Source organism: Drosophila busckii, chromosome 2R, assembly GCF_011750605.1.
Source record: "Drosophila busckii strain San Diego stock center, stock number 13000-0081.31 chromosome 2R, ASM1175060v1, whole genome shotgun sequence".
Classification (NCBI taxonomy): domain Eukaryota; kingdom Metazoa; phylum Arthropoda; class Insecta; order Diptera; family Drosophilidae; genus Drosophila; species Drosophila busckii.
The window spans coordinates 12,922,811-12,946,904 of record NC_046605.1 but is presented as its reverse complement, the minus strand read 5'-3'; the positions used below and the strand labels follow the sequence as shown (position 1 = coordinate 12,946,904).

Sequence of the window (24,094 nt, the reverse complement as noted above, 5' to 3'; positions counted from 1 at the left end):
AGATTTATTTAATTAAACTTATTTCAATTACTTTTAAGTGCAAAAGAGTCGTATACATAAACAATACAGAGCTTATCTATAAATATCTATAAATATAAATAAATATCAGTGAACTGTAATTGATAAATAGCTGTGGTGTGCTTTAGGTCATTGCTAAGATACAGAAATGAATTATTTAAATTTGGCATAACAAATCAACTTATATAGCTCTCTTATCTCACTTATAAGGTTAAATGATAAATCTGGTAAAGAGCTGCTATTATATGAAATATACATTTTCTTCGTATTTATTTAACAAGCAACTAAGTTGGCAGGGCAAAACTTAGCTGGTTGGCAATATTGTTACTTATGAGCTGCTCAGCACTATCGTTGGTATTTTATTAGTATATTTCCTGGGGGAAAAAGTGCGTATTTTTTACTAAAGAGTAACAAATTAACAAATATTTAAGTTAAATACATTATTTACTCAAGCAGGCGTGGGCGGCTGTTGTTATCAAATTTATAATCATGGTGTCAAGCTAGCTCTAGCCACTTTCACTTTCACTGCAGCGAATGTGAAAACAGAAGAGAGAGAGAGTTATCAAAAACAGATGCTTTCTCAATAATAGTAGTATACAAAAACCACCAAAAAAAAAAAAGAAGAGCCAGAAACCCAATGAGTGTTTGTGTTTTCTTACTGGCAATTAGGTAGCTGTGATTCATCAAAAACTAGACCTGCCGATAAATAAACCCATCACGCTTTCAACCACAGGAAGCAAAATTATAACAACAGCAACAACAAGAGAAGAAGGGCGGCGACCATTGGAGCGTAGCTCAGTGGAACAGAGCACTAGATATAGTTGGAGTAGCACAAAATAACAGAAACGCCGTACTCAATTTAGCCGCAGCCACAGCAAGAGGGCTGCATCAATAGTCATAGCATGGGCAACGACGATTATAGGCGACATAGGAAGACACCTTGCGGCTGTTGCATGTCTGTGTTCAAGTTCATACCCGTGCTCTTTATATTCGCTGTCATCGGCTGGTCCTATTATGCCTACGTGGTGGAGCTATGTGTTCGTGAGTAGCAATTACCAATGACAACGCCCCGAAGCCATACCAACTATAAATGCATCTTATTGTTTGTGATATTTGCAGTAAATACGGAAAACCGCATAGCTATGATATTCATGCTACTGTTTTATCATATAACACTGGTGCTATTCCTATGGTCATATTGGAAAACGATTTTAACTTCGGTGGGCCGCGTGCCAGATCAAGTAAGTGGCGTGTGAATCAACAGGCAGCACAAACGCTGATAACACCCAAAATGCGATAAACAATCTATATGTTTGTTTTGTTTGTATGTAACTATTGTAGTGGCGCATACCGGACGAGGAAGTAAATCGTCTATTCCATGCGGACAATCCAGAGGCACAAAAACGCATTTTAAATAATTTTGCGCGCAATTTGCCAGTGACAAATCGGTAGGTTTTGAAGCGCTCTGTGCCTTAAATATATATATCTAATATATAAATGTACTTTGCTTTTACTATTTGCAGCACAATGAACGGCTCTGTGCGCTTTTGTGAGAAATGCAAGATTATTAAGCCGGATCGTGCGCATCATTGTAGCGTCTGTAGTTGTTGTGTGCTTAAAATGGATCATCATTGCCCTTGGGTTAACAATTGTGTTAATTTTTATAACTACAAATTCTTTGTGTTGTTTTTGGGCTACGCATTGATATACTGTCTCTACGTTGCCTTCACCTCATTGCATGACTTTATACAGTTCTGGAAGGTAAGCTATGCGATTTAATTAAATGCATGTAAATACCGCCTTTTGCATATTGCTGTGCATTAATTGCTTGAGCTTAGTGTGTAATTATTGAATGTGCCTGTTATTTCTAATATAATAACCTATATACCAATCGTATATATTTATGATGTGGTAATTAAGAATGACAATGACTACTTGGAACAGGGGCAACTCAATGGCACCGGAATGGGTCGCTTTCACATACTATTCCTGTTCTTTATATCCATCATGTTTGCCATCAGTTTGGTGAGTCTATTTGGTTATCACATCTATCTGGTGCTCGTCAATCGTACCACACTGGGTAAGTTGCAATTTCTTATATATTTTATAAATTTATTGACTGTTGCCTTTTTTGTACACACAGAGGCCTTTCGAGCGCCCATCTTTCGAGTTGGCGGTCCAGATAAAAATGGATACAATCTCGGACGTTATGCTAATTTCTGTGAGGTCTTTGGCGATGATTGGAAACTCTGGTTTTTGCCTATATTTACCAGGTATGTTATTGTTTTTTTTTTTCTAAATTTACTGCACCTTTAGTTGTTGTTTTTGTGTGTTGTTTCTATTTGTTTAAACAATCTCTTAAGTTTTATTTCTGGTTTAATCATATTTGGCAAATTAAAAGCATGTTACTAATTACACGCTTGTACCCCTTGTTCACTAATGAATTTATAACAAAATATTGTGTTTAATTACTGTGCAATAATCTAAGTTCCTAAAAGTTTGTTAAAGACAGACAGCGACTAGCTGAACTTCTGTCAACACTTATACATACATAAATATATACACATGTGTTATTTTTTGTAATTTAGTGATAAGTAATTACCAAAATCGTTACTAAAATTGGTTAATTAATTAGTATTAGTATAAACAAATAGTCAAAGGCAACAAACACATTTGTTTTAATTTAATATTTCTTTTGTCCAAGTTCAAAACCACTTTTATGCCAAAAGCCTACTGGCTCAGGTGTGGCTCGAATAATTAGAATTTGTAAGATTCGCTGACAGAATTGTAACTAATTCAATGCTGCTGTTGCTAACCAAAATGCTTACTAAAAATAATAACTTAAATACACTTGTTACACTTCAGTAACACGAGCTGTGAATAAATCAAAGAAGAAATTTAGAATAATGTAAATATGTTAATTGATGATTTCTTTATAGCTCTTACTGATAAGTTTAACTAAAAACTGTATAAACAACAACAAATAATGCAATTATCACAAAAACAACATCGTTTGCCATTAATACATCAACAATTTATGTTAACTTATTCATAAATCCAATCCAAAATATACACAAAACACTCTCACAAACAAAACATACATTGTATTCGATTAGTCGCGGTGACGGAATGAGCTACCCAACGAGCACGGACCAGTCTGGCGGAGGACGTTACAATGCCATGGGTGACACCAACACCAACAGCATAACGAACAGGTTAGATGTTCAGCCTACAGATAAATTGATTGATGCAATCGCACTCAATAATCATCAACCTCATTTGGAGCTAGCCGACGGACAAATGCCTAGTAATAATCATGCTGCATTACCACCTAGTCAAGTCATTGTTAATATTGAAAATCAACTGGGCGCAATAACGGTATCGAATGCCAATAATACCCACAATGCTGAAGTAGCTAACGATCAGATTGGTGATCAGACGCAGTCTGCTGGCAAGCAAATTAATGGCGGGCCAGCCATTCTTACGCTAGAAAAGATTGTCTAAACTGCAACAAGTTGTTCTATCTATAAGGTATATGTATGTGCTAAAATTCGCCAGAGCTAGCGCCAGTCGCAACAGTTTTTTGTAAATCTGTATGTAATATTTATAAACGTAAGTCTTATATTAACGAGCATTCATCATCTAATGTATAACATAAACTGTTCACACCTGTAGCTGCTTGCCCCAGTTGGTCTGTAAGAAAGCAATTGACATACGTACATGTGTTTTAAACGAGAGAGACTATACAATATATATATTATATATCATTAAATAAAGCTTTAGTGTTAGTTAGTTAAGTAAAGTAAGCTAAGAACTTGTTTGTTGGTCAGGCTTAGAATATAACTAAAAGCACATTTTGTAAGCAATCTAAAGAAATTATTAAACTGATTAAAACTCTGGGAGCGAATTACTCATTTGCAGTTTATTGCAATGCCAATGAGAATAATTCAATTACAGTTCAATATATTTTTAACTTAGCTATAAATCATTTTTTGAGCATTTTGTTTTATAAATCAATTTTGTAAATGACAATGAATGCTATTGAAAGACTCACATTTTAAACCATAATCAAAATGCTTTTTTACCTAATATATAGCAATATTTCAGAATTTATTATAATAGCTACAATTGCTGCTTTCATTAACTTTATTTATGCCCCATTTTAAATTACCGTAATTTTTACTATGTTCTGTTTTTTTACTTTTTTATGTATGAAACTATTTTGTAAGCGCGTGTCAAAGTTAAATGCTAAATATATGAGCTTTATGCTACATACAATGTTTGCTATCAATATGCAGGTTTGTTTTTAATTTGCCAATTACAATTACACATACTGCACTAAGAAACACATACAAACACACACGCACACACACACAAATTAGCTTAAAACCAGCTTTTAAATGCTTTATTCCAACTCGCTTAGCTTTGGCGATGGCATTAGCTATCCCATACGGCATCTTGAGGAGGATACCGAATCGCTCTTGGGCTACCATAGCGATACACGCATCGAGCTGGAAGAGGACTTTTTGGGAGAGGGCCGCTTTCAGGATTCACGGATACCTTAGCTTATAATAAGCGATAATGTGGCCATATACTATATATAAAGTGTTGCAGTGCGGCGTTCTAGCTTTACATCTTACGGTTTTTGTCTGTTAAATGTAAATACACATACATACGTTTTATAGTAGGCATGTACAATTTATAATAGCTTGTATGTTAAGTTGTATATTGTATTTATAAGCACAAACATTGTTATCAAAGTCTTTTGTGTCTTATGTTGAGCGGAGAACAATTTTTGTTGCCTCTAATCAAAAGCGCTGCCACGCAATTCCTTCAGTAATAATTAAATTATATTTAATTAGCACATGGAGCAAAGCATTAGTTAAACAACATTCCAAGTTTTATACATATATATATATACATATAGTATAGCTACTACTATAAGTGACACGTTAATAGAGAAAAAGTATTGAACAAAAATATCTTAATAAAACATTCGACTTGAGCCTCTAGCTAGCAGAGATGTCCTGCAGTACAACAATACTTAGTTAACGAATATTGTAAAAGAAAAACAATATATGAAACAATATAAATTTTTCCCTTATATATTTATTAATCAAAGCGACTAAGATCTTCAGCATTCGACGTCGCACTTGTTGCTGTGGGCGCTGCAGCGGACACCACTTCAAATTCTTCCTGCTCCATTGTTGCCTCTTTTTCAGCAACACGCTCGCAGAATGGATTTGTGGGCAGTGAAACTTTTGCTGGCTTGACTGGGGGCTCATCTGGTGCCTCAGTTTTGTCCTCAGCTTTGCGCTTTTTCTTTTTGCTTACCAACACATCCCGCGTCATGGTAACACCCGTATCCTCGCTACGCGGCAGTAGATCGCTTAGATCCGTCTCCACATCATCGGCTTGTGGCTGCAGCTTGTCCTGTAACGCTGCCATGGCTATCAAAAGCGCCTCCTCGGTGCGTATGGTTCGAGAGCCTTGCTTGGGCAACACATTTACATAATGATCGAATAGCAATTCAGGATCATCCACAGTGAGCTTATCGTCATTAGCTAGCGCTTCCTCCAGACCTTGCAGTCCACCAAATACGATGAGTAGATGGTTATATGACAAAGATTTGCTGGGAACTTGCTGCACATTGGCGCCGCGGTCCGAGGTGCCCACAGTAAGATCATAGCCGCCAGCATAAGATGATTTGGTAAAGATTTCCGATAGCGAATGAGCAATGCGCACTTGATAGCCCCAATAGACGCCAGTTTCGCGGCGCGGCTCATCTGGACTAACCAGGCTGGCACGTTGTTTTCGACTTCCTTCTGTAAACCACATAAGGTAAATAGAAAGATTTTTAATAACATATTCACCCCTTACCACTAGTTGGCTCCATTTTGACAGTGACTCTGACGCCTGGTTGTATGGCCTTGTCGATAAGCACATCGTTCAGAAGTCCGACATTAGCATAGCTCTGTCCTTCCTTTGCCTGCTTGTCACAGACCACGCCCTCGCGATAGCGAAATTTGCTCTGCTGTCGCAAATGATGTGGTGTATCCAGTGGATTCAGCAGTCCCGAGTATTTCAGATCTTTGTGCAGTGGGAAGAAATATTTTCGCAAATACTGCGGACATTCTAGATATTGCAGTATACGCGCCAGCTGTAACGAACTGCTGCGCACTGTGCCTGTGCCACTTCCTTCCGTGTCCTGCTCATAGCTACGCTTTGTCTCACGTGCCGTGGCCACGCCCACGTCATCAAAAACAATCACCTCGTTGACACGGAATATGCAGGCGGCCCTCGCAATTTGACCGGCAACATAAGCTCTCAGTTCGGCTGACTGTGCGTTCTCCAGTATAGAACCAGGCACCGCTATGCTCACTGTGGAAGGATTAGGTTTGGACTTTTCTAGACTCTTCGCTTTGGCGGCCTCCTTGTCAGCCTCCGTCTCCTGTGCCTTTTGCAGCTCCTTCAGCGCCTTGTCCTGCTTACGTTGGCGTTTAAGTGCCTTCCGCTCCTCATTGATTTTCTTCCATGACTTATGCGGCTCTGTGGGCTTGTCATTGCGGCTGGCAACCTCAGACATTTTACTGTTTTCTGTTAGTAAATAGTAAAACTGTAGTTAACAACCGCAAAACAACTGTTGTGCACGTGTGATCCACCAGTTCATGGTTCGTTCATTTAGAAGAACTAATTCTTCCGAACAAACCAAGTAACTAAATAGTGCTGTGAAATATTGTTCAATTGACTGAATTAGTTCGTTTGAAAAATGGAAAAATGTCGTTCTTTTTGTTTGTTCGACTTGGACCCTTCTTGTTAATCATCGTCCGCTTTTGTCACAGTTTGTCCGTTAGTTAAGAATGTTTTGTTTATAGAATCTGCCACAGTCTATGCATTTTTACAATATATTATATTATTTCTATTTTGTACATAAGTCATTATTGTGCTGAATAAATTGAATAAACAATCCAAAATAACTCCAGCGGCACATAAAAAAAAACGATTTTGATTGTTCGTTTGAGAACCACCCAACACTACTCTCAAACTTTGTCAGATCAGCTGTGGTTTGTTTTATCAGTAATTATATTATTATTGTTTTATTTACAAAAAAATGAGTCGCGAAGTATTGGGGCCTCCTACACAGCGCATGAGCCATAATCGCAGATATCGCGTTAATGTTGTGCATGACGATTTTGGTGGCAATAAGTGGAGGAGCAGCAACAATCAAAAAGCCAGCGGCTATGTGGAGCCCGGTAAATTGTTTTCTTAATCAGTCATAAAGTCGAACCTGCAACATTCACTTTGTGCAGATCTTTATGGGGAAGACGACTATGATGAGGATGGCGCCGATGAACTTATAACGGAACTGCCCAATGGTGGCTTTAAGCTGGCCATGCATGTGCCCCAGTAAGTGAAATTTAAGACATCGAATACCTTTTATGCAAATTTTTCTACACAGATCTTTCTATGGCGGCCTAATAGGCTTCAAGGGTACCACCAAGCGGCGCATTGAGACTGAAACACAGACGGAGATCTATGTGCCACGACAAAATGATAATTCCAGTGAGCTGTCGATTAAATCCAGGGAACGCAGCAACTGCATAAGTGCTTGGCGTAAAATACGCTTGCTTACAGATTCACTGCGCAAGCGGATGAGACCAACACATTTTCTGGCTGTGCCATTGAACAGTGGTCCAGTGCAGGAGGCCTTTAAGGAGCTCAAAGTATTTGTTGTAGAGTTGCCTTAAAGTTATACTAAAACGTATGTTCATTTAACAGAAAAGCATTTTGGAGGCACAGCTGCCAGGCATTGATGAGGCCTTTTTTATGCCGGAAAAGTGTGTGCATTTAACGCTGGGAGTCTATGTGCTGTTGGATGATAATGAACGCAAAAGAGCAGTGGAGCAGCTGGAGAGTTGTCGCCAGTTTCTAGCCAACTTGGGCACACAATTACAGCTCACAATCAAAGGTCTGGAGATAATGAACGATGATCCAAGCTCAACTAAAGTTCTCTACGCTTGTGTGGAGTCACCACAGTTGCAGGATTTTGCGGACAAATGCTTGGGGCATTTTCAGTCCACTGGACTCTGCGCCACAGATAATATTGATCGTACGAGTGTTAAGCTACATATGACAGTGATAAACGTACGTTATGGCAAGGAGTCGAATAAGAAAAACGAGAGCTACTCATTTGATGCGCGTGAAATTCTTAAACGCTTTGGCGACTATGATTTTGGCACCGCTCAGTGTAGCGAAGTGCATTTATGCGTAATGAAATCGGCCAAGGAGGAGGAAGACTTTTATAAAATCACAGGAAGTCTAAAATTTTAAATACATAAATATTCCATACAAAATGTAAATGTTATTTTCTTTTGTATAATATCATTTTGACTTGGGTTTAAGCAAGTAGTTTTAATTTTTTTTTTTATTAATTGTCTTTTTTTTTTTATAAATTATATAGATGTACAGAGGAACATTAACAAATTAATCAAATGTGCGCTGCAATTGTAATTTATGCTTGAGTGTTGATTGTTTACTTTATTTTTTGTTTTCATTATAAATATATAAAAGTACATATGCATTAGCTGCATATGTATGTGAGTGTGTATCTGTATAATGGTTTAAAACACGAGTTTTAAACAAAAGTATATAGTGGTTTTTTAAAATTACATACATACATTTGTACGTATAGCATAGACAAGCATGCAATTGAATTTTTGGAAAGCATATGGGAAGCTATATAGATATTTATAAAGTCTTGTTGCCAACACATAAAGCGACTTGCAACAGATTTGTTGAATTAAAATTCAAAAAACACTTAATAACTAACTTGAACTACGTGTGTTTCGTTAGTTTGCCGTTTAATTTTTTAAACATTTGTTTTTTGTCAATAGTTTCAGTCTAAAGTTGAGTTTTGGTTGAGTTGTGTGGCATATAGTATATTTATATCATTTTGTTGATTGTTGAAAATTTAACTTGGTGCGTTTCTGTTAGGTTTCGCTCATGTTGGTTTTTTACATTTTTGTTTTAACTACATAGACTATATGTTAAACATGTAAACAAATTGTACATACTGGAAGAGTTCATAAATATACAAACATACAAAGTTGATGTGTGTTGCGCGCTTATCAAACAATTAAATACATACATGCGTACAATTAACAACAATTAGACGTGTGCTCATTTAAGTAATTTCTTTTTGCAAATATACGAAGACATAAATTGTTTGCACATGTAACGACGTTGGTAAAACACATTGAGCATAAAAAGGCTTGAATATGAAATTCATTTACTCTCTCTTAACTATTATTTTGGCTATGCTGTTGTGTTAATTATACATGGTGATGTGTGTTCAATTTGTTGTTTATTTTTTCATATTTATTGTACAGCGTTTGTTTCAAGTAAACTGTTAAACTGAAACCCAAAACTAATATATTTTCATAATTCTCTTGTCGTGGTTGGCATATTAAATTAAACTATAATTTATGTGTATATGTGTCTGTGCGTTTTTGTTACATGTTGTATGTGCTATTGCGATGCTTCGCAGTTGTTCATCGTTCATTAGTTGCAGCTGCTGTTTATTGTATTCATTGTCCAGCTACTATTTGGCATGGCCATTGCTTAGCACCGCTGGCACCACCGACTGTTGCACGACAGCATTTATAACCTCAATTTCCTTCTTTAGAAACGCAGCACTGTCTTCCTCCTGTACGCAACCATTGGTAGCGCCAGCATTGTTGTCATGTACTGTGGATATGTTACGTTTGCGCAAACCCGCAGCGGCGGCATCTACCAAATTGGCAGCACCGCTACCAGCAGGCAGCTTTAGTTTGGGAAACTCGATGTCACGCATTAGGTCGTTTTTGAACTCGACAATGCCGCTAACAGTTTCGGTAACAGTCTTATCAATAAATTCCTCAATATTTTTGGTTTCCGCTTCAATTTTCTCCTTCAACTTGCTGGACAACTGATCCATTTCGCATTGATCATGTGGCACGCTAACTGCATCCCTTGGGCAAGGCTGGCTTAGTGGCTTTGGGCTTGAAGGTGATGGCTGCTGAGGTTGTGGACGTGGTGTAAGTATTATGTTGGGTGGAGTATGTGGTTCATCCAGCTGCTGCTGCTGCTGCTGCTGGTCCTCTGCTAATTTTTGTTCCAATTGTTCTGGCTGCTGCTTCTGCGCTGTCTTGAGATCAGCGCCATGTGCTAGCGCCTGCGATTCTATAGCAGTCGAATTGACTTGCTCACTGCCAGCGGATTGACGATGTTGCGAACGTGAGCCGCGCTCGCCTTTAATGAAGCGTGGTAAAATAAATATGGCCACAAGTGAAATGAGGTGAAGGCACAAAAAAAATCTCAGGTACAATTTGATGCTGGCCTAAAAATTAAAACAAAAAATAATCGTAAAATCAAGCGCATACATGTGTGAATGTTAAGTCAAATACTAACCATAAATTCAAGCAAAACGAATGGGAATGTTGCGTAGCCCATCACAATGCGAGTGGTAATGATAGTAAGTATGTCGTAGAACATGCGCGTAAATTGTGTGCTTTGGAAGCGATGGCGGAACATGCGACGTGCGCTGCGCCCTGCTGTGACTATAACAGCGCCGGTGGCAAAGGTGAGATAGTAGCCCGGATAGAAGCCATGCCAGACTGCGCTCAGTGCAAATGTGAGCAATGTGCCATATTGCTTGGGCACACGCTCATATACAAGGGTGCGGAGCCAGCGATTGGTGCCAATGTTCCAATTGTTTATAGCATCGCGCATATTAGAGGCGAACTGTTGAGGTTAAAAAAAATGAAATTAGAGATACATAGATCTTTAAGGAATTCCAATGTACTTACCTCAAAGGACAGCACGTTAATGTTGGATATTAAATCCCATTTGGCATTGCCATCCTTGTCATAGCCACTGAAACCTAAGCCTGAGTTATTGCATATAGCGTCGGCCAGAAGCCAGGCATGATAATACTTAAAACGTATGCAGGTGGTTGCCATCATGGCATACCAAAACTTATAAGCCATTCTAGTATCATTGATAAACTCATCCTCTTTCATATTCTTCACGGGATACATTTTGACAAACTTCATGAAAATGAAAGCGCAAACCAAGCTGCCAATCACTTTGCGTATTACTGTTTTCGTTGGCGATGGCTCTACAATTAATTCCGTTTTGCCATTGTCCAGTGTGGCCTGCAAAGGAACAAAAGAAGATATCGAACAATCATAAGAATTAACTCGCCAAGTGAGAATGCATTTGAGTTTAATATACACTTTGAAAAAACAGTCTTAGCAAAACAGTTGCATACTTTTGCACAAATTGTAAAATACCCCCCTTCCAATTTGTGAATGTCAAAGTGTATAAAAACCATTAGAAATTGAATTCACAATGTAGGTTATTTAAGGTTGTGTCAAGGTGGGGGTGGCCGACAGACGGCTGATGAAATCACTGCAGCTACTCTTATGCAGGTAAGCCGCATAATCACTTAGCAAGCACTCCCGCTTGCCACCCGACCACCCGATTTTCAATGCGCCACTTACATTGGTTGGCGGACGCTTTAACAGATTGTAGCCCTCCACAAATTCAATATAGTCCTTGTAGAATACCAGTGGGCCGGCCATTAGACTTTGAAAATGCCACACATATGAAAAGTATTCCAATGCTGAGGGTATCTTTCTAATGGCATGATATTGCTGCGCCTTTGTCAGCTCCTGTCAATCAAACAATCAATATTAGCTTGGAGACAACAAACTAAGGGAAATTTGCATACCTCATCCTTGCGCACAAAGCCATCATGTATGCTAAACGCCAGGCTCGTCACCTTTTGTGTGATGATCATCAATGGTCCGGTTATGTCCAGCGCATAGGAGCCGTAGTCATAAAGCTGACGCATCAAATGTACGCATAGCAAATAGCCCATGGCCACCAGCAAAACGCTTCTGTATCGATAAAGTAAAATAAAGTTTTAGTTGTCTACCAAAATGCATTTCAATTGAGACCCACCTTTGCACAATACGCGGATGCTGTGTGCGTATGACTATATAACATATTGCTGGTAATCCGGCAATGTGTATTGCCTGCTGTCCAAAGATGAAATAGCCAAAGGCCAGACCTAGCGATAACGCGACTGTGTGGCGCACTCCGCAGGACACTTTCGATGGATGCAGCAGCGAGCGGAAGAGCGAGGCCAGAAAGAGGGCTGATATTTGGCAAATCAGAAAGTTGACCTAGAATGGAAGGCAACAAATGGTGCAGGTGAAATAGAGTTAGCATTATTTTAGTTGAGATTCTGCATTTAAAGAGAAAATACTATTTATAATAAAAACTCTGGCATATTGTCATAACCATAACAGCACAAGTATTATTTTATATTCCTATAAACTACAATTTGTTGCAATATCATCGTTACCAGCTAGGCAACTTGTTTGTTATATCATTTATGGACAATCAAGCGATCGTAGATTCTCACACAAGCAACTTAAGTTACAATTGCTATAACTGATCGATATATACATATGTATATTGTAGTCTTGTATGTATATTTGCTTATAAACGTAAGTGTGCATTTATTTATAAGTATTTGCATGCATATATACTCAAAGTTGCAGCTGCTGTGTGCACTGCTCTTGATCATGATTACAAATCAGAATCACGCGTTCTGATCAATGTACACAAATGAACTGGCCTTGACCATCGTTTGACAAATGCAGAAAACCCTTTTCTCAACGAATTTCATATAAATTATATAATATACAAACATGTGTGTATTTATAAATTTTATTTTAATTACAAGCAGCAGCAACAGCACTTTGCCGTACGATATATTTGCCCCACATTAGTCAGCTAATTGCAAATTTATGTGGCTTCTATTTGTTGCTTATACCATAAAACGCTACGGCATTGACTAACCTCAATGCATAGAGTACATATAATATGCATACGAATAGCATTTCATCAGAGTTTACCCCCAAAAAGAAATATTTAAAGCATGTTTGCAAGTTACGCTTTACTTTGCAAACTGATTAGACAACATTAAGGCTGATAAGGCAAAGGCCCCGTCCAAAAATGAGAACATCAACAAAAACGTATTGTAAATACAATTAAGTCTGATATGTTATCATCAAAAGACCAAAAGTTAACTTACAATGAAAAAAATAAAGAAAAAGAAAAGCTTTACAGACATGTGCGCTATTTAAACTTTGATAAAGAAAATCAGTGCAAATTATTTACATTCATGTCTCAGTGTCTGGCTAAAAATGACTATCAAGTATTTACAACAATACTTGCACACTGATAATTGCGTATAAATATAGTAATCACTTTAAGATAGGTTGAATGACTTGCAGTTTTGCATTATAACATTTGTATTGAAGTAAATAGAGCAACAGCTAATCTCAAGTTGATTTGTTTATACTGCACCCCCCTCAAAGGTTATCGTCCACTTACTGTCAAGGCTATTTATTGTTAGAGAGAAATAGCGACAAAATATATATATGCAGCAATTATTTATTATTATTAATTGGTTAGATTTTGGCTAGATGCTTGATACACAAAGGACTTTAGGGGGCTTCATCTTGAATCGTTTTAATTACGCTTTGCCGGGCAGTTCAGAACCAGATTGCGACGGCGGCATTTGCCGGCTTCAATGTCGAACCAGCTGCCTGATTTGCATCGGCGCACAACACGATTGCCACCGCGGCACTCGTAGAATCGTCGGCAATGCTTCGAGTCCTGCAAGAACAGACCGTCGGCTCTATTAGCACAATCGTTGCTTGAGGTACTAATAACGATCTTCAGCTGACTAATCTCTTTCTTTGGGGATGCAGTTGTTGTTGTACATGTTGTTGTCGTGGAACATGTGGTAGTTTCACAGGGTGTTGTTGTCGAGCATGTGGTTGTCGTACATGTGGTTGTCGTACATGTTGTTGTCGTACATGTGGTTGTCGAGCATGTGGTTGTCGAGCATGTTGGTTGTCGTACATGTTGTTGTCGTGCATGTTGTTGTCGTGGAACATGTGGTAGTTTCACAGGGTGGTGTTGTGGTACGACCGCAAGGCTCTTTTGTAGTAGTGCAGGTTGTTGTTGTCGTGCATGTTGTTGTCGTACATGTGGTTGTCGAGCATGTGGTTGTCGAGCATGTTTGTCGTTGCTGTTTGTCGTGGTCATGTAGTTGTCGAGCATTTGCTGTTGTACATGGTTGTTGTCGACATTGTTGTTCGTCGATAGAACATGTTGGGTAGTTTCACGGTGTGGTTGTCGTGCATGTTTTGTCGTACATGTGGTTGTCGAGCATGTGGTTGTGGAGCATGTTGTTGTCGTACATGTTGTTGTCGTACATGTTGTTGTCGTACATGTGGTTGTCGAGCATGTTGTTGTCGTGCATGTTGTTGTGGTACATGTAGTGGTCGAGCATGTTGTTGTCGTACATTTGTGTCTACATGTGGTTTGTCGCGCATGTGGTTGTGGAGATGTTGTTGTCGTACATTTGTTGTCGTGCATGTTGTTTGTGTAATGTGCGTTGTCGAGCATGTTGTGTTGAGCATGTGTTGTCCGTACATGTAGTGGTTCGAGGCATGTTGTTGTCGAGGCATGTTGTTGTCGTGCTGTGGTTGTCGAGCATGTTGTTGTCGTGGAACATGTGGTAGTTTCACAGGGTGTTGTGTCGTGCATGTTGTTGTCGTACATGTGGTTGTCGAGCATGTGGTTGTCGAGACATGTTGTTGTCGTCATGTTGTTGTCGTACATGTGGTTGTCGAGGCATGTTGTTGTCGTACATGTGGTTGTCGAGCATGTGGTTGTCATGTTGTTGTCGTACATGTGGTTGTCGAGCATGTTGTGTTGAGCTCGTGTTGTTGAGCATGTGGTGCGGGCATTGTGGTTGTTCGAGCATGTTGTTGTGTGGAACATGGTGGTAGTTTTTCACAGGTGTTGTTCTTGTCGTCATGTTGTTGTCGTACATGTGGTTGTCGAGCATGTTGTTGTCGTACATGTTGTTGTCGTACATGTGGTTGTCGAGCATGTTGTTGTTGAGCATGTGGTTGTCGAGCATGTGGTTGTCGAGCATGTTGTTGTCGTGGAACATGTGGTAGTTTGTCGAGCATGTTGTTGTCGTGCATGTTGTTGTCGTACATGTGGTTGTCGAGCATGTTGTTGTCGTGCATGTTGTTGTCGTACATGTGGTTGTCGAGCATGTGGTTGTCTCAGAGGGACTAGGCGGGGTTCTTGTGCACGGTGGAGTTATTGTACACGGTGGAGTTACAGTGCAAGGTGGAGTTGTAGTTTCGCATGGTTCTTGAGAATCATGGCCTTTTATATCAGCGTCAGAGGACGCGCGCAAAGCTAATCCCTTGAAATTCACACAATGGACTAAATTGGCAGCACGGCAGGACTTGCTGTCGTCGTCAAAGAACTGACCCAGACGACAACTGTGATGCACAGGTCTGTCACGGGAGCAGGCATAGTAGCCGGCACATCTTGCAGGATCAGCGACAAGGGATCCCTCGGCTAGGCTCTCACAGCTGGGGAGTAACTGACGCTTTTCAGCCCACGTGGGTCCGGCGGCAGAGATTGCCACAAGGGCCACAAGCAAGATATTAACTGCAAGGATAACTCCAAAATGTAACTGCTGCATTTTGCTGAGAATTTAAGACGCAACTTACGAAGCTTCATTAGGTTTATAGTGGCCTGCTCGAAAGGATAACTAACTGTCTGAGGTTACTTTACCACTTTCGGTTCCTAATTGCACTAGCTGGACCACCATCACTCGCTTTTATACATGCTGCCCACACATGGCGATGATAATAGGAAACTCTAAGTGAAGTACTTACACCATAAACAACAGACGACAACTATCGCTTGCTTCAATAATTTGGTTAAGTGCAGCATTATGCCGATGCCTAGCAACCCAAAGTTAAAAAACAAGATGTTTCTCGCGGGTTGACAGTACATGTTAATAACAATAATGCAGTCACAAGTTTGAAACGAGTACAACTGCACCGACATGAATGCATAAGGTGTTATCTATTACTTGATCTAAATAGTTCATCAATACATATTTATGTATGGAGGATACATAAATGTCTAACAATAAGCGAAATTAGTATAGCAAGAATCGTCGAGATGGAAATTTTGTATATGAATTTAATGAGAAGGGAATTCAATTGACCAATTTTGAAATTTAATGATGCATGACTATTTAATTATGCTATTTGTAATTGTACAGATAATAATAATTAGAAAAACGAATTTATTTATTTGGATTTTTTTAAATTTGCTGTGAAATTGAAAAAAAAAAAAAAAAAAACAACTAAAGAACTCTATCAATAGGCAAGATCTAAATAAATAAAGGAGTTTATACCCTAATTAAACAGCCTTTAATAATGTCTCATAAATATATTACCCAAGTATAATAGAAATTATTAAAAGCAAAATCTTCTTATTTCTATAATGAATAATGTAACTTAAAAAATTATTTTCAAACCATTTATAAACCAAATATAAACTTTAATTAACCAAATTTGTCACAATTTTTGACATAATTTAATTAAAAATTTATTGAATTTTATGTATATTAAAAATCTTATACACTGAATGATAATCATATAGAAACAAATCATATATAGAAACAAATTAAATGACAGCTGACAATATTAATTATATTATGTTTATACATATATATATTATGTTTATAATAGCCTATTTGTGCTCTTAAAAATATACTCTGGCAATGTTTGTTGCCACATTTATAGTTGGCTAACAAACAAATCTTGCCAGACAGAAATCGCTTCTAACGCAATACAAGCACAAGTCGAATAACCAGTTTTGCTTTGTTTTTAGTAGAGTTGTTAATGAAAGCAAAAGTCAAAGAATTCCGATTTTAGCCAAGCTTTTTTTTTCGTTCCGCAAGATATTTCATAACAGTGAACATATGCTTATAAGTTGCATGCCACCACAAAAGTGGACAACAAATTACATGTCTTGTGAGTCAAGTACACGGAAGGAAGTTGTCTGCCGCTTGAGCTGAGCTATATCAAGGCCCCAAGACCTTTGTTTTTAGAGTACACTTACATCATGGTAAGCCCTCTCATTATATACATTTGTAGTTACATATATGTATGTATATATGGGTCTGCAGTTCGAAACAGGTCTCTTTGCCTTGAATTTAGTTGAATCGAAGCAGAGGTAACGCACTGGCATTGAAATTAAAATTGACCAAGTGAAAATTTAATGCAGCAGGGAATCAATGTTAAATTTATATTGTTTTAAAACCAAGTTTAATTGATACCAACAAAATATATGAAATAAGTTCTTTTCTAGGCTGATAGTAGAGTAGGGTCTTTCATGACAAGGACTTAAGGCCCACGTAGCACTTGTGGCAGCATTGTTTTGTAAGTCAGATGACAGATAAGCCTCGCCGCTGCATAACAACAATGTAAACTGCAAGATTGTTTTTGTCGCTTATTCCTTTACACATGCTCGTTGGCTCCATTGTTTGCGAAAGCGCATAAAAGCAGTTTTTAGCAGCTTTAACTCACATGCGAAAGAAATCTCTTAAATTGCTAGACTGTTGTGTGTTTGTTGCCAATAAACTGCAACAATCAATCACTTTAGAGAGTCGCACAGTTTTATTTGCTTATTGCACATATGTGTGTATGTATAAGCCATTAATCATTTAATTAAATTATAGACACCTATGTATGTTCTATGTGACAAGGGGGGATTTTAAATTGCCAAAAAAAATATACACTACACTGCGCACCAAAAAGTGGCGTGATAGCTATAAATAGTCATAAAACAATGAAAGCAACACAAAATGTGCTGTGAATACGCGTGATAAACAAAAACACAAAGCAACAAGTAAAGCAAACTGCAAGCGGTATACGCTTTGGATAATTTATATCTAAAACACATAAAATCAAAAACTTGGCATTCAACATTGTTAACTTATTTATAACGAAAAAGTTTAAATATAAAAAGTTGCACTCAAGTAGACCAAATAAGAAATTATTACGTAATTTTCAAAGAGAATTTCAAATCGGTCAATCGGTCGCAACAGCTGACAGAAGATATGTCAGCTTAACAGCAAACAGCCGTTATATGCTAACTCTCCCTCTCACATAGTCTCAAACAAACAAGAAACTCGCATAGCGCAAGGTCACACTAATGATAATTTAATATATGTAATTTATGCATAAAATAACATTTCGTATGCCAAAAGAAATGGCAAGTGATAGAGCAACAATTGGACGCTCTCTCACACATACACAAATACACGCTTTGGCGCTCTCTAATACACACACACACACACACAGGTGTATATATAAAAGGCGCAACTGGTTTGCCAGATTTCAACATTTCCATATTATTTTGGCATTACATGTATTCTTTGCTCAATTGCTGCGCACTTTGTGACTGTGCGGCGTAAATAAAAATGATTTCAAAATTTGTTAATATTTTTTATAAGCAAAAGACTTAAGCAAAGAGCTGCAGAGCGAGAGAGAAACGTAATAGCCATTGGCTGTTTATTGCCGGCTGTTTATAAATTAGCACTCTCAAAGCAGTCACACACAAATACACACAAATATTTTTGCAGCGCAACTGTAAAATTTTTGGGCAAAACAATTATGTACATGTGGATGTCTAATAACCTTCAAAACAATTTATATAATCAAATTAATATGTTTGTAACACCTACAAATACACACAAGCGGCCTTCTTCAATATTTGTTAATGTGTCACACGTAGAAAATAGCCGTGTGCCTTCCAATTAACTATTTCATAGCTTTGAGACACCCTGTGTGCATGAGCAATGGTCTACTGAGTCACTGACATGCTTCACATACACACACATCTTTACGCTCACACCCAGCTGTTGTTTGGTAAGTTTGTTTACAAACAAAAGCTAGTATTTAAAATTCAAATTTACTTCACTACAGTAATAAGAAGCTAAAACATGCGCCTATTGTTGTATTTTTTTTTAATATTATTTAAACAATTTGAAGCATGTGCATATTTATTTACATGACGACATACAAAATACATATGCATTGTATGTATTAGATCATCGCAAAAGTAAACAGCTGTGTTTTATTCTTCAGAGAATTTGCTTGTAAGCACAACACTTGAAAAGGATTGCACGCCGTTTTTCTAAAAGCATAAAGCTTAGCCTTGCTCCTCTCTTGTTCTAGTGCAGTATAGGCGAAAGAGAGGGTGAAGAGTGCAAGCGGACTGCTTGTGTTGATTCAATTGACTGGTGCCGTTAAGTGCCCGCGATTAATTCGCACCCACAGCATTCAATTACACAAGCTTATTTAAATCTTACGAAAATAAAAGAAAACGCAATACACGTGTCGTTCTAAACTAGTGTAGCGCAAATAAAAATAATATTATATAGGCACTTGGGTTAATGACGGCACCACAATAATTTTGTAACAAAACTTAGTATAATATAAACGCTTTTTGCGCTTAGCAAATAGAACATTTACATTTTATAGAGCAGGTATGCATGTATGTATGAATGTATGTATATGTGACTGTGTGGGAGCAAAGTTCAGCGAATTCGATTAGTTGCCAAATAAGCCATACAATGGAAACTTTTTAAAGTTTGTACTTGACATCAGCTAGCAGAGGAGTAAAAAGAATGGAGGGCACTTTTATTGCAGGTATGTATGAAAATAGCAGGCGTTTAGCCTTCACTGCAATATGTATGACACTATACACATTTGTATACACGTGCGCGCACCTACACACACACACATAAACTTGGACAATCCTTGATATGTTAGAATAAAATTGTTTGTATGCGCTTACATTACCGCTTTGGTTACTGCAGTCGATTTAATTTTTAATCCTATTTATCTGTTTCCATAACTGTGTCACTTACCAAGTCCACGGATAGGCCAACCGCGTCCGCCACCCAGGTGAACATCCTGCTGCCATCGTATAAATCATTCTCGACAAATTTGGGCGATTCGAGCATTTTGTGCTAATTTGTTGGAACTCCCTTATTGCTTCATTTGTACAAAATTGTCCATAAAATTTGGCTTTTAATCTTTGTGCATTTAATTTAAATATGATTAATTTGCTGCGTATAAAGGAAACGCCGCTGCGTCAAAATGGAAATTCTTATAAAATTAATTCTCACTTCATTCACTTCACTGATAAACAGCAGCGTTTTAACACGCTATTACGTACACGCCGCGCCCAGCCCGTTTTTTTTTATAATGCGGGGGCTATGATAATGCGTTGGTAAGACTTTTAATTTGTGCAATAATTTGGAAGTTCTATTTTCGTGTGTATCTTTCTCGACGGCAAAACAATGACAACAAAAACAAATACTTTTTAACATTCAACCAGGGCTGACAAAATAGTCGTTAATTCCGATAACATATCAGTATTCGTTCGGTACGCGCAGTGTTGAAAAAGCATGAAAAGCGCAATGTAGCAAAAAGTTTAAGTTTCGTAAAAGTAATATTTTTACGTGCATATTATGGTCCCTGACCATTTTATTTAAGCTTAATATACAATTACAATGGGAAAACAGAACGAAACATAATTTCAAACCGTTGTGTTTCCAAGCTAAATTATTTCTCACTCTTAAGACCCTCAAACTATTTAACTAATTAGTGATGTGTAAAATAATAGGGCTGACAAAATAATCATTGATACATTCACTATTTGCCCGATACCCTCTCGCCAATAAGTTCGGATAAAGTAGGCATCGATACTGCTCTGCACTGCTCGCACAAAATCATTCTGGATAATACTCGCATATTTGCTGCGTTATTTTTATTTGTTGTACTTTTTACTGTTTGCAATGGCGGGACGTGGACGCGAACTAACAATATCGCCAACAAAGCGCGAACGTCGCAAATCCCCTGCAATAAGCTATGGAGCAGACAGTAGCTGCAGCAGCACTACTCATCAGCCGCCACCAGGGCCAATGTCACCAACTTCTGTAGCAGACACAACTTTTGAGCCCACCATTGATATGATGGTAAACGACTTTGATGATGAAGCCACTTTGAATGAAGAAGAGGCACTGGCCGATATGGAGGCACATAACCCAGATGATGAAATCGCCACATTGCGCGAGGAAAGCGAAATGCCCATTGAGGAACTATTGGCCAAGTATGCAGAATTTGCATCGACATCCTCTGCTGCGGCTGCTGGCGGCTTTAAGCCTACTGGCGGCAGTAGTAGCTCGAGGCGGCGACGCAAACGGGCACAACCAGGTGTATCAAAGGAGTTGGAAGACACACCTTGCACCTCGGCTGAGAGCATGGCAAGATGTACGGAAGCTGAGGAGCAACAGGATGACATAGATAGCTGCGTGTCCTCGCAGTTGACAGATGAATTTAATGAAGGATTGCCTGCAGATTTGAACAGCAAACGTCGATCGCACCTAATGGATTTATATCCCGATGAATCTTTTAATCGTTGTCCGGAGCAATCAACGGAACAATTGGAGGCGGAAAGTTGTATGTAAAGAGAATCATACATTAAACTATTTTACTATTAATGTTATATTGCAGTTACACCGCTGCAAACGCTCTTGGAGCAAGTTGAAGTCGAGGAGGAGGATGAAGACAGCGATTCAGATTTGGATGATACACGCAAAATAATAATGGTGGGCGTTGAATACCAAGCGGATATACCCGATGGACTTTCGCAATATGGCGACATACTACCCTATGAGAATGAAGATCAGCTTATTTGGGCACCTAGCCAGGTGTCCGAACGCGAAGTGGAAGAATATTTAGCCAAGATACAAGAGACAAAGGTCTTAGATGAGGCCAACGCTGAAAGTCAAGAGCGTGCGGAAATGGAAGAGTTGCCGCCTGTCGTAGATTCCACAACGATGCCAGCGGAATCTGCAACTGTTTTGGTTCCAGTTGTGCCGCCCAACAGCGATAGGGATGCCGTTGTCAAGGACAACGAGCAGGCTCTGCACTTGCTCGTGCAGTGTGGCTATGATTTCAAGGAAGCTCTGCGACGCAAACGCATGAATGTACTTCCCTTGAGTGATACCATGAGCAGGTGGTCTGAGGAGGAATGCCAGAAATTCGAGGAAGGCATACATAAATTTGGCAAGGACTTTTACCAAATCAGGCAGCATCAGGTAAAGGCAGAGCCATCACCAAGCAACGCCTAAAATGCTCCTCCTACTGCTAATTTCAGGTGCGCACAAGAACTATGCGCGAACTGGTGCAGTTCTATTACCTGTGGAAGAAGAGCGAGCGACGGGATCAAAGCTTTTTGCTCAACGATACTATCGATCACATGGATGTGTTTCTTAATGAAGGCGTCGAGCGTGCTGGCAATGGTAACGGCAACGGTAATGGTAATGGCCATCCATTTGGAAGCTGTTCTCCGCACTCGAGCAACAGTAGTAATGGGAATAATAATGTCGCCGATACTATGCTGGACCCTGCCACACGTAAGACCCCCATAAAGAACTATTCCATTATGACAGGCGTGGGCACAGGCACAAGTCGCAAGCGAAGTGCGTCCTTAGCTCTAGACGAGGATAACGAACAAACGGAAAATGTCATAGATAGCATATAAGTTAGTTAATGTTTAGTCACAGCAGAAAGCGTGGATTTAAGATGGCTGAGCTTTTACACACACTCTCTCTCCCTCTCTTTTACCTAAGCTCAGTTATCTTTAATCAAACGCTTTGTGTGTATGTGTAAAAAGGTTTTAGTTGAGAGCGCAACGGCAGCGCATTCGAGCCAAATGCGCAGGCGCTTCGGCTCCAAGGTTGGCTGCTGCTTTTTTCGTTTTTTAATTTCATGGCATTTGTATTAAAGAAGAAAATCAACATTCATTAAAACATACATAACACTCGATGTGTAGCTTACAATATATCAATGTAATATTAGAAAATAACATTTTTCCAAGTCTAATTGTACTGTTCAATATAAATGTGCATTGTTTTTAGTATTAGTGTGCTTAGCAGTGATGTAAATGGATAATTTTTAAATGAATAGGCTATATGTATATTAAATTAATTCATTTCACATTAAATTTAAGGTATAGAAATTGAAAATATGTAATTTTATTAATTTAAGCGTCAAACATTCACTAAAACTATAAATCGTAAACACTTTATTTTTAAAATAAGTGCATAATTCAAGCAAAATTCATAAACTGTGTGAAATGAATTAATTTATATAGTATATACTGATCAAAATTAATTGAAAACTACAATGAATAAATTCCTTATAATTAGTGTTCAGTGTACACAAACTAAAGTAAAAGAAAGTCTAAATGTTGTATGAAAAATCTTTAAGCATTCTTTTTCTACTCAGAGTGCTCCGTTTTAATAGAGTGAAGCATACCAGATGCTGGGAGTTGGCATTAATTATTAATATTAAAGTTAAGCAATATGCAGTTGCTTGCTATAAAGCAACAAGTATAAGATAAATGACACATGTATTTACTATCGATTTATGTTTGCTACTGTAGATATCTATGCTTGTTTAGCTGCTTGTGATTTCAATACGATAATAGATAGCGTCGGCTATTTATAGTGCATTTGCGGAAACGACAATACATGGTTGCGATTCTATGTGAACTTTGCCTTGGCTAACATTGAAAACAATGCACTATATATTTCATATATAAACATAAATATGTATATGTTTATGTATATATATACATATGTGATGACCATTTATGGATAATGCAAATGGCCAATTTAACGGATAAAGATTTCGCTTAATGGATTTACCAATTTATGCCATATCAGACATTGTGACACCAATAGCAGTTGATTAGATGATTACGAGTACATTTGTTGCCGTCACTCCAATGGCGCTACTTGGCCACTCACCTACGTACGTATTTATTCTGAAGAACAGCCGATCCACAATTTCTGCACCAGCACTGGCATGAGTCACAATTGAAATATGCCTTCTTATCAACTTGCTGCATATTAATTAATATGTAAACAAATTCCTAGACCTTGACCAAACACGTGTTGTATAAATATGGAAAATATGTTGAGCAAATAAAAAGGCTTGATTAGGCTTGAGTGTAAATATACATACATATGGGCATATTCATTGGT

General features: G+C 38.3%; 6 protein-coding genes across 13 annotated transcripts; 3 read left to right on the top strand and 3 right to left on the bottom strand.

Moving 5' to 3' along the window:
- The first annotated feature begins 388 nt into the window (after positions 1-388).
- LOC108596486 (palmitoyltransferase ZDHHC15B) lies at positions 389-4,671 on the top strand. 7 transcript variants are annotated; one of them, XM_017982265.1, is made up of 8 exons: positions 389-404; positions 475-1,059; positions 1,138-1,259; positions 1,360-1,466; positions 1,542-1,779; positions 1,939-2,098; positions 2,162-2,291; positions 3,135-3,650. In XM_017982265.1, exons 2-8 carry the CDS (start codon positions 921-923, stop codon positions 3,520-3,522), a joined length of 1,284 nt encoding a protein of 427 aa, XP_017837754.1. In that variant the 5' UTR covers positions 389-404; positions 475-920; the 3' UTR covers positions 3,523-3,650. The 7 variants fall into 7 exon arrangements, 6 of the variants coding, with proteins under 6 accessions (XP_017837754.1, XP_017837759.1, XP_017837757.1 ...); XM_017982269.1 differs by lacking the exon at positions 389-404 and having other exon boundaries at positions 435-1,059; positions 3,135-3,233; positions 3,308-3,419; XR_001915049.1 differs by lacking the exon at positions 389-404 and adding an exon at positions 3,694-4,018 and having other exon boundaries at positions 437-1,059; positions 3,135-3,630.
- A 272-nt stretch (positions 4,672-4,943) lies between these two features.
- Positions 4,944-6,682, bottom strand: LOC108596485 (putative methyltransferase C9orf114). The gene is made up of 2 exons (XM_017982264.2): positions 5,899-6,682; positions 4,944-5,843 (listed from the first exon to the last, which is right to left on the bottom strand). Exons 1-2 carry the CDS (start codon positions 6,602-6,604, stop codon positions 5,131-5,133), a joined length of 1,419 nt encoding a protein of 472 aa, XP_017837753.1. The 5' UTR covers positions 6,605-6,682; the 3' UTR covers positions 4,944-5,130.
- Positions 6,683-7,084: 402 nt separating this feature from the next.
- On the top strand, positions 7,085-8,363 carry LOC108596489 (activating signal cointegrator 1 complex subunit 1). The gene is made up of 4 exons (XM_017982276.1): positions 7,085-7,271; positions 7,329-7,425; positions 7,478-7,742; positions 7,798-8,363. Exons 1-4 carry the CDS (start codon positions 7,130-7,132, stop codon positions 8,347-8,349), a joined length of 1,056 nt encoding a protein of 351 aa, XP_017837765.1. The 5' UTR covers positions 7,085-7,129; the 3' UTR covers positions 8,350-8,363.
- Positions 8,364-9,514: 1,151 nt separating this feature from the next.
- Positions 9,515-20,339, bottom strand: LOC108596484 (lysophospholipid acyltransferase 1). Of its 2 annotated transcripts, XM_017982262.1 has the most exons (8): positions 20,165-20,339; positions 19,904-20,104; positions 12,025-12,248; positions 11,792-11,960; positions 11,562-11,732; positions 10,866-11,213; positions 10,468-10,800; positions 9,515-10,396 (listed from the first exon to the last, which is right to left on the bottom strand). In XM_017982262.1, the coding sequence occupies exons 2-8, from the start codon at positions 19,997-19,999 to the stop codon at positions 9,620-9,622; spliced, it is 2,118 nt and encodes a 705-aa protein (XP_017837751.1). In that variant the 5' UTR covers positions 20,000-20,104; positions 20,165-20,339; the 3' UTR covers positions 9,515-9,619. The 2 variants fall into 2 exon arrangements, with proteins under 2 accessions (XP_017837751.1, XP_017837752.1); XM_017982263.1 differs by having other exon boundaries at positions 19,904-20,339.
- LOC108596488 (rho GTPase-activating protein gacK) lies at positions 13,798-15,782 on the bottom strand. The gene is made up of 3 exons (XM_033293230.1): positions 15,681-15,782; positions 15,168-15,618; positions 13,798-14,099 (listed from the first exon to the last, which is right to left on the bottom strand). The coding sequence occupies exons 1-3, from the start codon at positions 15,688-15,690 to the stop codon at positions 13,889-13,891; spliced, it is 672 nt and encodes a 223-aa protein (XP_033149121.1). The 5' UTR covers positions 15,691-15,782; the 3' UTR covers positions 13,798-13,888.
- A 408-nt stretch (positions 20,340-20,747) lies between the features above and the next one.
- LOC108595088 (mesoderm induction early response protein 1) lies at positions 20,748-23,027 on the top strand. Its single transcript, XM_017980240.1, has 3 exons — positions 20,748-21,500; positions 21,555-22,141; positions 22,201-23,027. Exons 1-3 carry the CDS (start codon positions 20,837-20,839, stop codon positions 22,585-22,587), a joined length of 1,638 nt encoding a protein of 545 aa, XP_017835729.1. The 5' UTR covers positions 20,748-20,836; the 3' UTR covers positions 22,588-23,027.
- Positions 23,028-24,094: the final 1,067 nt, after the last annotated feature.

Coding starts and splice junctions, on each gene's coding strand:
- LOC108596486 (XM_017982265.1), top strand. CDS start 921: ATGGGCAACGACGATTATAGGCGACATAGGAAGACACCTTGCGGCTGT. Junction 1,060..1,137: donor CGTGGTGGAGCTATGTGTTC/GTGAGTAGCAAT, acceptor TGATATTTGCAG/TAAATACGGAAAACCGCATA. Junction 1,467..1,541: donor AATTTGCCAGTGACAAATCG/GTAGGTTTTGAA, acceptor TACTATTTGCAG/CACAATGAACGGCTCTGTGC.
- LOC108596485 (XM_017982264.2), bottom strand. CDS start 6,604: ATGTCTGAGGTTGCCAGCCGCAATGACAAGCCCACAGAGCCGCATAAG. Junction 5,844..5,898: donor CAAAATGGAGCCAACTAGTG/GTAAGGGGTGAA, acceptor TGTGGTTTACAG/AAGGAAGTCGAAAACAACGT.
- LOC108596489 (XM_017982276.1), top strand. CDS start 7,130: ATGAGTCGCGAAGTATTGGGGCCTCCTACACAGCGCATGAGCCATAAT. Junction 7,272..7,328: donor CAGCGGCTATGTGGAGCCCG/GTAAATTGTTTT, acceptor CACTTTGTGCAG/ATCTTTATGGGGAAGACGAC. Junction 7,426..7,477: donor CTGGCCATGCATGTGCCCCA/GTAAGTGAAATT, acceptor TTTTCTACACAG/ATCTTTCTATGGCGGCCTAA.
- LOC108596488 (XM_033293230.1), bottom strand. Junction 14,100..15,167: donor ACAACATGCACGACAACAAC/ATGCTCGACAAC, acceptor CACGACAACAAC/AACCTGCACTACTACAAAAG.
- LOC108596484 (XM_017982263.1), bottom strand. CDS start 19,999: ATGCTCGAATCGCCCAAATTTGTCGAGAATGATTTATACGATGGCAGC. Junction 12,249..19,903: donor TTGGCCTATCCGTGGACTTG/GTAAGTGACACA, acceptor CTTCCATTCTAG/GTCAACTTTCTGATTTGCCA. Junction 10,397..10,467: donor TCGTTTTGCTTGAATTTATG/GTTAGTATTTGA, acceptor TTTAATTTTTAG/GCCAGCATCAAATTGTACCT.
- LOC108595088 (XM_017980240.1), top strand. CDS start 20,837: ATGGCGGGACGTGGACGCGAACTAACAATATCGCCAACAAAGCGCGAA. Junction 21,501..21,554: donor ACAATTGGAGGCGGAAAGTT/GTATGTAAAGAG, acceptor GTTATATTGCAG/TTACACCGCTGCAAACGCTC. Junction 22,142..22,200: donor ACCAAATCAGGCAGCATCAG/GTAAAGGCAGAG, acceptor TGCTAATTTCAG/GTGCGCACAAGAACTATGCG.